The 19,296-nt window shown below is 35.2% G+C and overlaps 2 protein-coding genes across 2 annotated transcripts; one reads left to right on the top strand and one right to left on the bottom strand.

The window, feature by feature from the left end:
• Positions 1 to 4,483: 4,483 nt before the first annotated feature.
• On the top strand, positions 4,484 to 7,365 carry LOC143577007 (GDSL esterase/lipase At5g45960-like). The gene is made up of 5 exons (XM_077060962.1): positions 4,484 to 5,048; positions 5,380 to 5,510; positions 5,587 to 5,826; positions 6,826 to 7,084; positions 7,178 to 7,365. Exons 1-5 carry the CDS (start codon positions 4,679 to 4,681, stop codon positions 7,363 to 7,365), a joined length of 1,188 nt encoding a protein of 395 aa, XP_076917077.1. The 5' UTR covers positions 4,484 to 4,678.
• Positions 7,366 to 8,792: 1,427 nt separating this feature from the next.
• Positions 8,793 to 11,342, bottom strand: LOC143577006 (GDSL esterase/lipase At5g45950-like). Its single transcript, XM_077060961.1, has 5 exons — positions 11,021 to 11,342; positions 10,046 to 10,179; positions 9,584 to 9,817; positions 9,248 to 9,497; positions 8,793 to 9,053 (listed from the first exon to the last, which is right to left on the bottom strand). The coding sequence occupies exons 1-5, from the start codon at positions 11,298 to 11,300 to the stop codon at positions 8,863 to 8,865; spliced, it is 1,089 nt and encodes a 362-aa protein (XP_076917076.1). The 5' UTR covers positions 11,301 to 11,342; the 3' UTR covers positions 8,793 to 8,862.
• Between the last annotated feature and the right edge of the window lie 7,954 nt (positions 11,343 to 19,296).

Below are 19,296 nucleotides of genomic sequence, written 5' to 3'. Positions count from 1 at the left end.
CACCAAATCCCGAGCATTAAAAGCATAAATCGAAGGGACCTTACACCATTGTGGTATCAAGCTCCAAACCGTTTGCGCGGCCACAAGAAATAAACAGATGATCTAGCTACTACTCCTCCGCATCACAGACCGGACACAAAAATGACCCGACCGACATGTTCCTTTTCGCCAACTCCACGAACGTTGGAAACCTATTAAGAACAACCCTCCACGCGACAAAGCCCACCTTAAAGGGAACCCATTTACTCCAAACTAAAGCATGCTCATAAATGACAAGAGAGCTCACATTCAATAACCTTTTGAAACTCCTAACTAAGAACTCCTCCACAACATCCCCACACCAAACCATTTTGTCTTTGTCAGTCTCCAAAATTACTTGTTGGCAGATGGTGAGTACTAGAGATGGCCAAAAAAACCGGTTGGGGAACCGGTTTACCGGTTTAAACCGGAAACCGGTTTTTACGAAAACCGGTTTTTTAAAAACCGGTTTGACCGGTTTAGAAACCGCCGGTTCGTCTTTCGGTTACAAGTTCTAGATCCAAAACCGGTTAACGAACCGGTTAATGGAAAAACCGGTTTTTTTTATTAACCGGTTATGGAAAAACCGGTTAACCGGTTTATAAAAAAACCGGTTTATAACGGCTATATGCCCGATTTTTTTGTTTTTGGACCGTTTTTTTTTTTTTACCATTTTACCCCCACAAACATCTATATATAGTTTAGGTTGGGTATTGGTTAGATCACACTCGATTATACAACTCCAAACGCTCTAAACGTTTATTTCATACGCGATTATTTTGTTATCTCACGCTCAATTATACCACACTACCACTCCATACGCTCTTATTTCGTAGTCGTTTATTTCATACTCGAGTATACCACTCTTATTTCGTAGTCGATTATCATGGCCTCCCAAAGTGCTGCTTCATCCGTCAACATGGGTGCCTCGAACACGGGAGAAACGGTCGTTCGGGTCATCCCCACGAAACGAAACCATGATGTTTGGCAACATTTTGACCTATGCGAAATGTCTAACGGTAGACAAAAAGCTCGATGCAAACATTGTTTGAAGTTTTATGGCAAAGATGCAAACTCCACTTTAAAAGCGCATGTACAAAGGCCCTTTTGCAAGGCCTTGAAGGACGAATCGGGAAGTAGTTCGCAGCCGGAGATGACGAATCAAGGAGCGGTGTTTACGTACGACGTTGAAGCGGTGCGTCAACAGTTTTCAAACTTTGTGATTCAACAAACACTTCCTTTCAACCACTTCGACAACCCTCAATTCACGGAGATGATGCAAAACTATGTTCAACCACGCTACCAACACGTAAGTCGTTCGACCCTTAGAAGAGATTGTCTTAAAGCATGGAAAAACGCTAAATCCGAACTAATTTCATACTTTTCAAACTTACAAACTGGTGTAAACTTAACAACGGATGTGTGGTCGGTACCTCATGGTTCGCCCGACTCATACATTTGTGTGACGGCTCATTGGGTTGACCCCGAGTCGTGGCAAATGATGAAACGAACCGTTGCGTTTCAATTGTTTGATTACCCGCACACGGGTAGAAATATTTTTCAAATCTTGGATAAAGTCATTCGACAATACAAGATTGAACATAAAATCTTTTCAATTTCGTTTGATAACGCGTCCAACAATACGGCCGCGGTTGGCCATTTAAAATTAAAGTATAAACCTATTTGTGATGGAGCGTTTTTTCATAGCCGATGCATTGCACATATTATCAACTTGGCCGTGCAAGATGGGTTAAACGTGATCGAAACGCAAATAAACAATTTTAAAAGAATGTTACGAGATGTTTTTAGCAACAATAAAACATTTTCAAGATACAAAAAATTTTGTGTAGAAGCTAATTGTCAATGGTTGGGGCCAAATTGGGATTGTCCAACAAGATGGAACTCGACTTGTAATATGTTTGAGAAAGCCGTCCAACAAAAAGAATTATTAATTGCGTTTCATCAAATTTTGTCAAGTAGGGGTAAATGTGCACCGTACGATCCTAGAAACTGGTTATTGATTGAGATCGTTACGGAGGTCCTTCAAATTTTTAAATCTTGCACAACTAGTTTATCCGGGGTTTACTATCCAACAAGCCCCATTGCTTTACCAAAAATTGCTGTCATGTGCACAAAGTTGAGTGAACATCATTGTAGGGGTGCACCTTATTTTGATATGGGTGTAAAAATGAAAGAAAAATTTAGAAAATATTTTCAAGAACTACCCGCTGTTTTGACATGTGCTGCTGCGTTAAACCCTTGCATCAATGTTGGTGGTGTTGAAGCTTTAATAGAAAAAATTTGTGATGAGCTAGGGTTAAACGACGATCAAAACCCCTATTATAGCCAAACTTTAAAGAATGCTTTCAACACCACCTTGTCAAACATGTATGATGTCTACCTTACAAAATACGGGTCGTCTTCCCAAATTCATGACTCGTTAAGAGCTGTTGCCCAATCCTAATCCCAAACCGACCTTGAAATGGGGATGTACTACATGATTTGGGAAGACGCCGGTAAACGTCAAAAGGTAAACACCCCAAGCAGTGAACTTGGAAGGTATGGTGGTATCAACTTTGTGAAACACATGACTCCGGATGAATTTAGAAGTCTTGATTTGCTGGCTTGGTGGAGAGGTAAGGAGGATGAGTTTCCGATCCTCGCCGCCATGGCCAAAGATTTACTAACGGTCCAAGCTTCCACGGTAGCTTCGGAGTATGCTTTTTCTGTTTCTGGCAGGGTTATATCGATTAGGAGGACTCGACTCACTGCACCAGCTATAGAGATGTCGATTTGCTACAAGGATTACTTGGACTCTTTAGATAGGGCACAACATCAACGCTCACTCGAAGGGGAAATGGAGTATGAAGCGGGCTTGTATGAAGACGAGGTCAATGAAGGACACACTCAACCAATGACCGATGAAGAAGCCGCGTACGACGATTACCTAAGAAATAGCTCGGGATCGGGTAGCGAAGAAAATTAGTTAAAGAAACAGCAAACATGGAGGCAAATCATGAGTAAGAAACAGCAAGTTGTTCATGTAATCGTGTCTAAGCATTCTTTTTCCTAATATGTGCTCTTATTTACTTGTTGATTTGGATTTTTCTAATTTAGTTAAAGAAACAGCAAACATGGAGGCAAATCATGAACAAACTGCGATTGGGAACAACAGGAGCATCTGCTAGTTCACGATTTAATGTTTGTATTTTTGAGTTAAATCATGAACAACAGTTCTTGGCAGAGATTTCTTCAGTGTTAATGATTTAATGTTTGTATTTTTGAGTTACGAATATGCGATAACGATTTAATGTTTGTATTTTTAATGTAAAAACTATAAATGAAAGTTATGTGTTTTTAATCTTTGGTTTGTTGAAAACACATTCACCAACACACACTCATACTAATCTTCCAAGCAAAGAACCCTAACAACGAAAGCAAAGAATTGCTTCGGTCAGTCCGTTTTGCCTTGTAGTTACCGTTTTGCCTTGTAGTTACCGGTTTGTTTATACTGTGAAAAAATAATGGTCTTCATTAAGTACAAAATATAAAAAACAAATATTCGTATTTGAAACCGCGAAATTTAAAAAAAAAAAACCGGTTAATAAAAAAAACCGGTTAATAAAAAAACCGGTTTCTAAACCGGTTCTAACCGGTTAGACCGGTTAGGGTTTTGACAGCAAAAAACCGGTTCGACAGCAAAAAACCGGTTTTTAAAAAAAAACCGGTTTGTGCACCTCTAAGTAGGTCCCCCTTAATTCCTCTAGATATATCGGACCATAAGGTCTCCTCAATCACTCCCACCTTCCACAAATAATCCCATCCTCCCTAAATAACCTGTCCGCCACCACAAATTCTCCAAAACTAACGTGGCATCACCACGTTCCGCCACGTGGTTGTATAAGATATATGCGGCACCAACGTTTGATTTTTATGCTATTTAAATCGAATGCACATTTATAGGTCCCGGATGTACGGAATGCTCTCTTGGTTAGACAAAGTCAAAAGGACGGTAATTTATTGGTCAAGGGGTAGCCTTTGAACAAGTTAGAATGCTTTTAAAACTTACACATTAAGACTCCATAAATCATAAACCATTGAAATGCATCTTTCAAGTGAATCAAATATACCCTGGCTCCCGATTCAAAAGTAATCTCTTAACGGTATTGTTAATAAGCTACCAAACAGTCCTTAATTTAATAAAAACCGAGTTGTATCAAATATATCAATGAATAAAATTTACTTTAAACTTGATATGCCTTTGTATTTTTTAAAGTTCATACCGAAATATATACACGAGTAAACAAATCATAAAGCCATATTCGTTGTTTTTTGTTTTTTATAAATATTAAATGTTCAAATTTAGAAAATGATACAACAATACATGTTAACTAAACTCAGATCATATGCTGCAAGATATAAATATGTTGGTGCATGCATGTCTTCCTATTTTTGTAGACCCTAACCAATTATAAATAGTGAAATGCCTCTAGATAAGTGCCAATATGTGAAATAAATATATATCTTAAATATAATTCAACTGAAACGTCCTTTCTAGCTAGCACTCAATCACAAGAGCATGGGGTTCAATAAATATGCTCAACCATCAACCTCCAAGTCTGAAACATACTAAGATGGTAACAGCCATGAATGAAATGTAATGTATAATGTAGTAGGTCTATGTTCCATGCACTATATATATAACCATCCATCCCTTCAACAATCTAATACCATTGGCCATTATCTATATATATATATAATCATCATAACAAATACCATGAGTTCTACATTAATATTACCATTGTTACTTTTGTTGACCATTGTTCTATCTCAACAATTGCCACTTAGTATCGCTCAGAGTAATGTAGTCTCTGCTGTATTTGTTTTTGGTGACTCAAGTGTTGACCCTGGAAATAACAACTACCTTCCCACTGTTTCAAGAGGGAACTTCCCACCATATGGCAAGGATTTCTTGAATCATACACCTACCGGAAGGTTTTCCAATGGCCGTCTAGTTACGGATTTCATAGGTACACGCGCGTGTGTGTGTATAAATACATATCATATATGGCCTTAAATATAAGTGACGTATATTAATTTTTTTATAATATACGAACTTGCCTAGTCCTCACAAAATATTAGTTGAAGTCCGCTACTTAAGATATTGAACTACCTAGATTTAATCAATCTTCATACATGCACAACTAGAAACATCTTGGTTTTTACATAACAGCTACTAGAAGAAAATTCTACAATAATATTCCTCCAAAACTTGTACATTAATTCTTTTATTATTTGTATTATCTTTAGTGTAAACTAATTATGTTATGTTGTTGGTTTTATTAATTACTGGTATCTCAGCTTCATTTGTGGGCGTTAAGGAAAATTTGCCACCATACCTAGACCCAAGTTTAACAACTGAGGATCTCATGACTGGCGTTAGCTTTGCTTCTGCTGGTTCTGGTTACGATCCATTCACGTCCAAACTAAGTGTAACTCTCTTTCTATATATATGTATACGTGTGAATATGACATAATTATTCGTAACATTGTTATACATATATTCAGGGTGCACTCACAGCATCACAGCAACTGGATTTATTTAGAGACTATAAAAGAAAAATGGAATTGGCAATTGGCAAGGAAAGAACAGATGATACAGTTAAGAGGGGTGAATACATTGTTAGCTTAGGAACCAACGATTTTGCGTTTAACTACTATGGACCTGTACTCATACAACGAACACTCTATCCGACCATCCATAGTTATCAGAGTTTCTTGTGGCAGAACATTCAAAAGTTCTTACAGGTTGGCCTCCTCTTTCATCAGTAATCATTATATAAGTTATCAACTTAACATATATTTCAATATTTCGTATCTTGTTACACTTTAAGCTATAATAACATTTATTATCTCAAAAGTTCATGGAAGAGTCTACTTATAATATGGAAAATTTGCTAGACTTTGTTTTTTATTCGTTCCCAATTGTAGGAAACTATGCTATGTATGTAGTATATATATTCACTCGTGTTTAGTTATATTTTGTTCGTTCTACTTCAGCCGACTGTGCTTAGGCCAGCTTGAAGCTGTTCTTATAACGTTTAGGATCCTTTGTAACCTAAGCACAATCGGCACCATCCTAGCCTAATCATCCCTTTTGAGGCTCCTCTATAGCCTATTCACCACAAGTGTTGAATAAAGGTTCTGCCACGTCAGCTCGCAAGAATTTTAATGTCAGCTTATGAAAAGGTGCTTAGTGACGCCTATAACTTGCTTATTGTTCCAAGTCTCATGCCTCCTTAACCAACTGAGCTACACGGCGGGGACTATAACTTGCTTGTGTTCTTAAAAAATTGGATTTTTATTGCCGATTTTAAAGAATTTCTAGTTTAACATGCCTATTTACAATTTTCACAAAGAAAAAAAAATATATCAAGCAAATTAGATGGTTAAAAATGTGTCTCATAGTTTAAAATATATGATTTTCAATTATGTACAGACTGAATTGACCATAGTATTTATGTGCTTTGATGGTATTAAAGAACTTACACAACCAACTCATTTATAGTTATCCTTTCACTTTTTTTTCTTATCATTTAAATAATCTATTTTGAAGATATTGTTTAATATGCAAGTGTGCCGAGGATGTCTTTCGTTTTATTTACGGCCAACAAACACAGAATTGCGTACGTAATTTGTATGAGTGACCTAATGACAAAAGATCACCGTCAGCTAGCCCAATCCAGCTGTACGAAGCCCTTAAACACCTCCAAATTAATATCATAATAATAATTTATTGTTTAACAGGATTTGTTGGACGAGGGTGCAAGGAGAATAGGGGTTGTGGGTGCACCACCAATTGGATGCTTACCTGCTATCATTACTCTCAACTCAAAGGACCCAATTTCTAGCCGTCAATGTATTCAACGATTTAATTCCGTTTCAAGAGATTACAATAACCTGTTAGAAAATAATCTAAAGTCCCTTCAAACAATAGACAGTCGAATTGTGTATGCTGATATATACAGCCCTATTATTAACATGGTACAAGGAAAACTTCAAGCAGGTAAATAATTCATGCTAATAACTTATCAAGTATTATTTATTGATTTAACAATAGTAATTTCTAACACAATCTTTGTTGATCAATCTCCACTAGGTTTTGAAGAGGTTCATAGAGGTTGTTGTGGCAGTGGACTACTTGAAGCCGACTTCCTATGCAATAAAAAATCTGTGTTGTGCTCTGATGTCTCAAAATATGTTTTTTGGGATGCATATCATCCAACTGAAAAGGCTTATTATATTATCTTCAAGTCATTCGAATCCCTTATCAGATATAACATATAATGAATTTTATGTCGGTAAGGACATACATATACTTAGTAGTTACTTACTTTACTGATTTATGTAAGTTGTAACCGTACGTTCATGATACAAATGAACTGATTATTTGAATAAATAGTTATATACACACCAATAATTATATATGGCATCATGAAAACTTCAATGTGAATTGTAGAAACCATATGACCTGGTCAATTGACTGTTATACCGGGTGAGCAATAACCGAGCCAAAACCGATCAAACTGAACGGATATTAACCGATAACCAACTTAACTGAAAATCAGTTAGCGATTACTTTTTATACCCTCGGTTGACTAAAATCAACCAAACCGAATCAGTGATATTTTCATATGTTTCTAGGCTCTAGCTTTTATACATTCAAATCATGTATATCAAATATCATCATTTCTTGTATTTATATCTTCATTTAATGTATTTATACCTTAATTCATGTATATGCATCCATTTCACGCATTTCTAAGTAAAACTTTTAGCTCAAACTGGTTTTGGTTAACGAAGCGGAACCGAACCTAAAACCTAAAAACTAACCTAGCTAATAAACCGAACCAAAACCCAAAAACTAACCTAATAAACCGAACCGATTAACTGAAAATGGATTAGTTAATTTGGTTGAGACTAATAGTCGAACCAAAACGAATTGTGCACACCACTAATAAAACAACTAGGACTTTATGTAGAGTTTAACTAAAAAAATGAAAACGTCTTGAGCGTGCTAAAAAACAACTAGGACTTTATGCTATTATAGTAAATCCGTTCGGTTCCAGAACCGGTAAAGTTGGTGGTCGCTAATCGTAACTGTGCCAGAACCAGTTCGGTCGTTTAATTATCAAATGAGTTGTGCAAACTTTGTAAATTGTAGAACAAGTTTATATAATTGTATATCTTCGTTCATGTAACTTTGACTTTTCTTAAGTTTATTTGTTGTAGATCTTCGCTTCTTAAGTTTATTTTTGTTGTAATCGCTTCTAAAGTTGTACATAGAAGTTCTAATATTTCTATTATAAGACTTTTGGGTCTTAGAAGATTTGGAAATGAAGTAATTATTATGTAGAACTTATTTATAAATATCATGTTAATACCTCACGCCTCATTCGCATGAAGCTCTAGTTTCGCAGCTCATGCTCTTTCAGGACATAAATGCTTTAAAGCGCCTCACACCGTTTCAAAATCAATCATAAGCCTATAACTAACATAATTTGAAATTTTCCTTATAAAATTAATTAATAATTCAAAGAATTTAGTGATATTTGTATTTGTTGTACGTATTGATAAACAGTTGCTTATATCTGTTTCTATTGATATAAAATAGCTAGATTTAAAGACAAACGAGCTCCAAATTAAGAGTACACGTTCTACTGTTCTAGTAACAAATATAATACTTTTAGTTTTTTATATCATACATGCATGGTACATTTCAATAATCGCGAAAGAATAGCAATAAGTTCCAAATATATAGTAAGTTACACTTCATCTTTAATATCATTGAAATATGTTGGTGATAATAGAGCTTAAGGCCCCATCTGCAACAATCTTATACATTTTGGCTGTCGGATGGACCGCATCCCAAAACAAATATTTATCACGATCAGCACAAGCATCCATTCCTTTACATGAAATACCATATTCATACGTCCCTGTTCCACAGCACCCCTTTGATGTCTCCACAAACCCTGTATGCGCGTACATGATATAATATTTGTTCGTTATTATATGTACTTAATGTAGTGAATTAAATATGTGTTATTTAATATATATATTAACAACTAGTTGTTAAAAAGGCAACTTTACCATTTGAAAAAGTTTTTATTATTTAAAGTGAACGCATTTATAATATAGTATAGATATCGTAGAATAAACTACTGACCGTATTTTTGAGGGTTTTGAATTGCATCTTGAATGAGATCATAAGCGTCAGCGTACACAGTCTTCATCCCTAGAGATCTTTTGAGTGTAACCAGTGCCTTCTTTATCTTCGTATTGAATGAAAGAGCTACATTGTTGTAATGGTCGTCACATTTGGTTGCAGTACCCTTCATTGTTCTGACCAAAGGCATGCATCCAAATGGAACCATCCCAACAACTACCAATCTTCTTGCTCCTAGAGAATGCATTTTCTACACAAAACAAATCAATAAATCAATACGTACAACTAATTATATAAACATATGTGATTATGCAAATTAAGTGGATAAGAAAGAACCTTGACATAACCAAGAAAGAGAGAGATCAAATAATCTCCATATTGGTCCACGGTGTATTGGGCGCTACGTGTGGGTTCTACGTAATAATTTTGGAGAAAATCATTTGTGCCCATGCTCAAAACGAACACGGCGTTCTGGATTAATTCAGTGGTCCTTTTTGCTCCTATCTTCAAGGTAAGGTTCCGTTTGTAGTGCGCAAAATACTTCAGTTGGTGTGACAACGTCAACACATTCTTCACATCAATAAAAGAAACATCATGTCATATTTTTGCCAATCATCATAGAGAAGAAAACGCAACGAGTGATGATTAGATTACTGTTTTTTAGAAGGATTAATAAATCGCACATAAAGGGTTAAAACGTTTGAGACAGTCATTGTGATTCAATAAGTGGTACAATGATACGGGTAGCTTAATTAATTTCCTTCTTAATTTAACTAATAATGGAGTTAGAAGGCGTACCGAAATTTGAGCAGTGAGGTTATCATAGCCGGAACCACTAGAAGCGAAACTAACACCATGAGAAAGTTCGAAAGGCATTGTTGATCTTGGTTCCAGAAATGGCCGAATTGCTTTCGTATATCCCAATGCCTCAGCTGTTCAACAAAAAAGGTTGGGACTTAGGCTAATATATGTATAGATATTCAATTGCTTCATACACTACATATTCAAGGAGTTATTTGAAGGATTTATTTTTTGGCTACTTAGCCTACTTATGTTTACTAAATCCCTGACTATACCTTCAAATGACCTACAAATAACATGTTTTGGGTTTTTTCATTCATTTCATTACACACATTATCTTGTCTTGAATTTAAGCATTACCTTAATTATTGGCGTTTTTATCATGTCTTTTTTAGTTTTTGACATAAAGTTATAGCCACAATCATTGAGCTAGCCAAATGCCTTTGATAACACATCAATTATAAACTATTACATTTGATATCAAATGCTCTATATTAACACATCTATTATTAACTTTTAATATACATCATTCTATATCAATTGTAAAGGTTCATTTATAGTTGACTATAGCGTTTTTTCATAAATCCTAAGTTTAAATATCATATCAAATTTAAAAAGCTCACGAATTTGACAGAGAATTCAATTAGATGACATCGAGCCATTTTTTCATCAAATAATGGTGTAATTTTTGGAAAAAAAAAACCATCGCAAAAAAACTAATAATAATAATAATAATAACAGTATTGGAAATATCAATATTTTATTTTTATTTATAAATGTTATAAATGGATCAATTAGTAAGTTGGTCGGCAATAAATGTCAATTATTAACAACACTGACATTGACATAGAAGAATCGTGTAAAAGATCATGGCGAAGTTACTCAAACTTACATACACAAATATCGTACGTATTTTATAATAAAATTGTTGAGTGTTTTTGTAAGAAGTTAAGGATACAGTGAGGTACGTACCTATGAAATCAGTGGCAAGTCTGCCATTACTAAACCTCCCGGTGGGATGACCTCCGAAGAAGTCGATCCCGTAAGGAGGAAAGTTACTCTTGTCATCGGTATTAAGACCGTTGTTATTCCCGGGATCCACACTCGAATCACCGAACACGAACACACCGCTTACATTATACCTTGCTGCAATCTGTCTTATTTCAGAAATTGGCATGCCACTCACCGGTGTACCTACAATACATATTACTGTTACTATGGTCACCAGCATATTTAGTTGACTACTCCCCATATTATTATTATTATTATTATTATTATTATTATTATTATTATTATTATTATTATTATTATTATTATTATTATTATTATTATTATTATTATTATTATTCATTCCAAATGGAGACATCTTTTTGGTGATGAGACTGGCTAAGGCTTCTGTCAAGATATATAGGCTTTCAAAGGGAGGCCATTAATTGATGTTTGGTTTGGATGATTAATTGATTATTATCTATTTTGTTTATTATATATTAGCAGCCTTGTTTCTGTTGGGAATAGGGCATTTAATAGCTTAATTGGACTAGACAAGCATTTCAAATGCATTTGCTGAATTACTCATGGTCGTCGACTATTTGTTGTTAAAGGGCGATGGAATGTTATTGACGTGCACGAATAGTAATACTAAATTATACAGATGCACATATACTAGTTTTTTAAAGGTAGAAAGACCTAAAATAATAAACTAAAGACGTTCTAAGGCAAGGCAAGCGCACCTATCGTGTTGTAGACTAGTAAAGGTAAGTATGTCGGATGTCAATTCGAGGACAAGGTAGTTCTTAACTTCTTAATTACCAAGTAATCATTCAATATGTAATCTATGTAAGTAAAATGAAAGATTTAATTAACTAAGAGTCTGTGTGTCTTTTATTTCGGTTCGTCTGAGGTATTTAAACCTCCAGGGCCGACCTTGTTTGGGTACTCGGGGAGCACCCCTCTCACCACTTCTGTGTTATGACTGAAACAAAACCTGTACACGGCTCATTGCACATTTCAAGGCAACTTTGGATCTACAACACTGCATACATGTTCACTTGTTTAGAATTAATGTGATAGTATTGAGGAGACAATTTTAAAAGGTCTAATATAAGATAAGTGTTGAGGAGAATATCATAAATTCATAACGACATAACCCTAACTAAATTATGAATAATTAAACTGTGAATAGAGTCAATGTGTCATGACTTATATTGTACAGCAGAACGATATCATTTCTATACCATTGATATGGTTGTTGTGAACATTTATTTATTTCTAGCTACCGCCATTAGTACTGCAACTCCATTGTTTCTTTAATATAATTTCTTGATAAAATTTTCAAATGTGTTATAACATTTTTTAAAAACAAATGCTCTTTATAGTAATAATTACATTGAAAGTAGTTGGTGTTAATATCGAACAAATGCTATTTTAGTTCAAGCTAGTCATTGATTGTATGATGATAACTAACAAAACAAAATATCCACAAAATGTAACACTTTTTACACAAAAAATTGATATTTGAGCTTGAAATCAGAAGGGAAATATGTTGTGGATATTTTATACAATATTATATATGATACAGGAGAGGAGGAGGACATAGCATGTTAAAAAAAAGAAGAGGAAATATGATATTTGAAACATAAATTTTCACGGTGCACTTTCAATCCCTTTAAAATATTTACAACTTTTTACTTTCAACTTCTTTTGTTAAATTAAAAAAATACTTATAATTTTGTCCCATCATGTTTAATTGTTTATTGTTATTTATTTTAATTTTAAATCAACGTCTCCCACGATTTTTAAACCGACACAACCTTTTCGTACGCTAACATTTTATAAAAAATGTTGCACCATAAAAACAAACATTTTATTTTCTTTAATTTGAGTATGTTACCGTTGGAGTTTTTTTTTTCAATTAAAAAAGTTAACATGTTACATATAAGTGTTCATGGCCGGTTTTGACCATTTTTAAGTTAAGCATGTGAGCTAAACCGTTAGTAACAATTATTTATCGTCAAAAGTAGAAACTAAACCGTTGAAAATTGAAATCGAAAGTAAAGCAAAAAAACCAACTATGAAACCTAATGTAACATCCTAATTTCGGTTTTATTAATAGAATAAATATCGTCTATTTTATAGTGGGCCGTTATCGGTTTAGAGAAATAGAATACGAGTTGGGCTAGTGTTGGGTTAAATGGATATGGATTATGGACTTGGATTATGAAAGAAAGAGGAAAGGACCATGGGCTTAAGCCCATGAACCATAATTATATAAATCATTAATCCCTCATTTAATTCATTCTCACACATTCCATACACCACCCAAAACACACACTTAAGATTTCTCTCTAGTTCCTCCTTGTCTCTAGCCGAAATCAAGAAGGAAACCAAGCACCGACCCGAGGTAACGATAGTTTAATATTGTATGAGCTTAACCCGTTAGATAAAGTTGCGAAACGACGAGCCGACACCGTTAAACCGTTTAAATCATGAGATCCGGGTGGAATCGGGTATAAACCGAACCTATGATGAGCTTAGGGATCACCCTAGCTCAGATCTGGATCGAACGGGGCGAAAAACGGTGAAAAACGAGTTAAAAATCGTTTTTCCGGTGAGTTCGCGTTTTTCCGGCGGCTTTCCGGCAATGACGGCGCCGGAAAGGCGGCGCCGGAAAAGTAATACGAGGTTAAGGGTATGTCAGGGAATGTTCTGACATTCCCTGACCTAACCCTAGTTCGCTAACGGGAATTTAGCGAATTAAGGGTGATTCGTTAAGGAAAGATAACGAACTAGCCTTAGTTCGTGTTCTGATTCGTTAAGGAAAGATAACGAACTAGCCTTAGTTCGTGTCCTGATTCGTTAAGGAAAAGATAACGAATTAACCCCCCCCCCCCCATTTCGTTATAGCCATTCGTTAAAGGAGATAACGAATTAGAAGGTCCAATTCGTTACTTGAACTGATTCGCTATGTGGACTGGTTCGTACAAGGACGGATTCGTCAGAGGTCCAGTTCGCTAGAGGGTTCTGTTCGCTAAGATAAGTCAATTCGTTAAAGACTGAATAACGAACTAGAAAGTTTAATAAAATGACAGAACAGTCCCTGGACTTAGAAAAAGAATGATTTAATTACAAATAAGCCCTTGAACTTTTATGTAGCATATTACTCAATGATTCAAAATGCTAATGGAAAATGTGTTAAGACAGTTAATGAAAATAAAATTTTTCCAAGCTGACCTGGCAGCTTAACCCCAGCCAGGGGCTCTGCCCCTTGGACCCCGCTAGGGGTTGCCGCCCCTAGAACCCCGCTGCCAGGGGCGCTGCCCCCGGACCCCCGTTCGTTGAAGGTAATGAATAAACTAGAAAGACGATATGTGTAGTGATAGTTTATTGATACGTATAATTACTATACAGTTAGTCGTGCACAGCTCAAGAAGGGAATAACCGTAAACGGTGAACGCAACCGCTTTGAGGCGAGTTTCTAGCCCCACTTCCTTGTTATGTTTTCGGGGCTGTGTGCATACTCGATGTGATAGTTAATACACTTATCTTAAAGTGGTAAGTGTATGCCTTGTATGATTTATGTATGATGATTGCTTGACAGTGCGTGAACGATCTTCGGATATTGCATGTACCGTCAGGTGGTAGTTAAGATATGATCGATAAGTATGATGAAAGATATGATGTGTGTATGAATATATGATGTATGCATAATGTATGTATGTTATGATGATGGTACGTGAACGCTCTTCGGAGATTGCACGTATTGTCAAGGAAAGTTTGTATGAACAGGTACGGTACAGTTACACGAACAAAGGGACCAGACCCTAATAATATCTGTGGTGGTTGGGACCAGACCCTAATAATATCTGTGATGGTAGGGACCAGACCCTAATAATATCTGTGATGTTAGGGACCAGACCCTTATAATATATGTGATGTTAGGGACCAGACCCTTATAATATCTGTGAAGTTATAGGGCGAAAGGCTCTTTAAAACGTATGATTATGTATGTAAATAAAGTATGAAGGTAAGAATGAAAGTATATGCACTTACGTGTGTATGAAAGAAAGTTAAGAGGTTAAGTATGAAATGTAAAAAGGTATTGTATGATTATGTGATTAACTAGAACTCACTCAGCGTAGCTGACTTTTAGTATGCACGCAGGTGAGTAGAATGAGGCAGGTAGCTTGAGGAGGACACATGGCAGAGTTGGACGAAGCTGGTATCTGAAGATTTTGCTATGATGTTTTATTTTAAAAGACTATGTTTTGTTTTTAAATGACTATGAATGCTCGATAAGACAAGAATTATGGTTATGGAATGTAATGGTTTGAATGTTTTTAATGTTCCGCGAATGTTTTAATTAACTCTGATATTTAGAACTGCGTTTATGAGTAAATCCAACACGAAAGTAGGGCTGCCGGTAATGGGGCCTTACACCTAACCGATGACATGTTTAAACGATTGTAAGGTTTCGAACCAAACCATAAACACCCATAACTGTTACGTGATTATCATGGTCTGTGTTCGAACATTCACAACATCGCACGGGTACTTTTTAGTTAGTAAAATATATTTGATATGTTTCATTTCATAACTTAAGTATATCATTTATTAGCTAACAAATGCTGGGAAAATTATTGAGAGATAGGTGGTAGAGTAGTTGCATTAAAGAGGGTAAGCACGCAATAAATGTTGTTCTCACCACACATGTGCGAATGATCACAAAGGTCAATTACTTCAAGCTATTAGTCACCATTCTTGTTGACAATAATGTGTGTTAGTTTAGAACTGGATAAGCAACTATTGAATACACAAGCGTTTTTCTGAAATAAATAAAAATCAAAATACTTATATTTGAATTGAAAGAGGATTAGAAGTGGACGAAGAAAGCGATACATTTTTTTGTTCAAAATGTCCTGGCTGAAACTGACAGAAATGTAGAGACGGTTTATGGATTTGCCAAAACTATCATGCATATCCATATATGGTTAGAGAAAGACATATATGTGTGAATGACGACCATAGCATGTTTTTGTATCAGCCGTCCAATGAGAAAGATTTTAGTGGCGAACAACTTTATTTAATCGTAATTGACAGATGGTCTAGAAAATATTTTACTAGCATTCATACCTATCTCAATCTTTAAATATTTTCTGTTCAACCCACCAAAAATATGTATAACTTAGTGTTAAATAAATAGTAATATATTGAGTAAAATGCTATTTTTATCCATGTGAATTTAGTGAGGACAAAATGAAGGGTAAACTGATGAGTTTAACGATTAGATTTAACGAGATTAGTGAATTCATGTTTAATTGCAAGTGAAATGAGATCATAGAGACAAAAATTGCAAATTTAAAACTACTGATCTAAAACCGCATATTTGGGCAAACTGCAGTAAACTGAAATAAGTATTATAACAAAGAAAGAGTGAAAAGACATGTCTACCATTGATTTAACAATTAAATTTAAAGGGGTTAGTGATTTGGATGTAATTGGCAAGAATTGGGAAACTTGGAGGGTTCATATGCAAAAAAATAAACTTTTTGGACTAAATTCGCATTATTTGTCAAAACAAAAGAACGAAAATGACACTATACTCTATTTTAAATATATAGTTGTGCTATTTGATCGTTCAAAAATATTTGTGAGTGTATAAAATAATAATAAAAGAATTGGTTGTGAGTGAGATAAAAATAGAGATATAAAACCGAATGTGATAAGTTAAAAAAATTCAAAGATGAATTCAGAAAAATGTGAAAGTTAAATTATAAAGATAAAGATAGAGAAATTGATGTGACTTGTAAAGACAAAATTACCTTAAAATTTCTTAAACATATGCATAGTGTGTTGTATAATGAACAACAAGTTTGTTATCTTTTAAAATTTAAGAGGTTATATAGTAAAGATTCTCCATCATTCTCAATTTTTTATTTGGTGAACATTTCTGATGATGATGATGATGATGATGAATCAAGATAAACCATATGATCAAACAGTGACGGAACTTGAACATTTACACTGAGGGGCCGAAAATATTATATTAATCATAAGTTTAAACGCATAATAAACAAACTGTTTTTTCATTAAACTCATCGATATACATCATTCTCAAACTAATGAAATGATAATATGATTAATTAAATAGATAATCAATAATACAAATTAAATTGACAGTTAATACTTTTATTTTTATACTAAAATATTTTTGAAGAAAACATATCTCTATGAAAAAAATAGTGTATGTATATAGCTGTTTATTATATATATATATATATATATAATAAAGTAAAACAAAAGGCATTATTTATACATTCATTTTCATTATGTTGAACTTTGTTTTTCGTTTTTTTAAGACAGAATTACAAATTTTGTCCTTTAAAATAAGACGAATTACGGTTCGTGTCCTTTTCTAAGTTTCCTTGCAGGCGGTGTACTTTAAACATTTTTTTCCTGCACGTTATGTCCTTTACGCTAACTGGGTTAGAAAAACTCAGTTAAATACCCTCACGTGAGGCGCATGTGAGGGTATTTTTGTCTTTTCGGCTGTACCTGCAAATTGATCACATTCTCCTCCTTTCTCTCTTCTTTCTCTCTCTAAGCCACCACCATCACCACACCATCATCATACCACATACCACAACCACTTCCTTCTCTCTCTATGTTCTACCACACCATCACCATATCACAACCACTCCTCAAACACCATCACCACCGCCACCATAGCTTCGCCACCAGCACCATCAAACACTTAAAACTCTTGCCCCTGTTCATCTTATTTGTACCTCCCAACTTCATCGATTTCTTGAGAGCTGTTTTGATGACCGAAGACAGTACCGGAAGTTTGGATTTTGACCGGATTTGTAATTCATCATCAACTCCCTTTCTTCTTAAATCCGGCACCATCTCCGGTCACCTTCTCCGGCGAGGAAGACGAAACCCTAATTAACTGCAACTATCCTTCTTGTTCGCTACATCTCGCTACATCTGGATGGGTCGGTTTCGGGTGGCGGCAGCAGGGTTAACTGGATCTGGGTTTGAGATTTTTAAGGGTAAAAGTTGAAAAAGAAAGAATTTATTGTTATTGGATGGGTAAACTGGATCTGGGTTAAAGGGGAGGTGGATATGGCGAAAATCATGAAATTAACATCTGACTTGTGTTCGATTTAGCGGTGAACGGTGGTGGTAGCGGATTTGGTGAAAGGGGAGGTGGATATGGCGGTGAACGGTGGTGGTGGCTGGTTGCAAAAAAGGCAGTGGTTGTCGGAGGTTGGATGGGGGCAGGTGATAACACCGTATTGAGGATCCAGTCCGTGAGTATGAAGAATAATGATTGCTGACGTCACGAATTAATATCCGGAAAGGATTACCGGAGTTAGTTATCACCGGAGAAAGCATAGCAGCTTTCCGGTGGTTTAGATTAGAGAGAGAAAGAGGAACAGTGGAAAGAGTATGGAGTCAGAAAGACGAAAGGACAAAAATACCCTCACATGCGCCTCACGTGAGGGTATTTAACTGAGTTTTTCTAACCCAGTTAGCGTAAAGGACATAACGTGCAGGAAAAAAATGTTTAAAGTACACCGCCTGCAAGGAAACTTAGAAAAGGACACGAACCGTAATTCGTCTTATTTTAAAGGACAAAATTTGTAATTATGTCGTTTTTTAAAGTATGACATCATTTCATATTAAAATATATTAAAAGTACACTCTAGTAATTAGATGTAAAGTAATTTAAAAGACATAAATCTATCTTTTAAAATATATTAAAAGAACACTCTAGTAATTAGATGTAAAGTAATTTAAAAGACATAAATCTATCTTTTAGTTATCTTCTTCACACTTCATATTTCTTCAACAGAACCTCCAGTTAATACAATCACTGATCGGAAAACATCATCCAACTTAAATTATTTGTTTTTCAAAGCTGTATAACCTGCTTTTGAACCCAAAATCAGGAGGGGCCACAACCCCTCCCAGCCCCTACAATGTTCTGCCCTTGTGATCAAGAATCAAGTGGCCAGGAAAGGAGAATGAGAATGTGTCTCATGTTGATTATGACATTAATAGTTATGAATAGAGCTCCATTCTACAAAGGTGATAGTGTATCCAACGCATGGGCTTTCTTTAACTATGTATATCAATAAGTTATAGGAGGTTTCAAGACATGAAGACATCAACTCTGAAGAAAGCTCGTGGTGTTACTAATCTAGTTACACATGCATGAGATTATAATTAAGAATGTTATATGG

This window comes from Bidens hawaiensis, unplaced genomic scaffold, assembly GCF_021521415.1.
Source record: "Bidens hawaiensis isolate Kalapana, Puna unplaced genomic scaffold, B.hawaiensis_p1.1 tig00028455_1, whole genome shotgun sequence".
Lineage (NCBI taxonomy): Eukaryota > Viridiplantae > Streptophyta > Magnoliopsida > Asterales > Asteraceae > Bidens > Bidens hawaiensis.
This window is presented reverse-complemented; position numbering and strand designations above follow the sequence as displayed.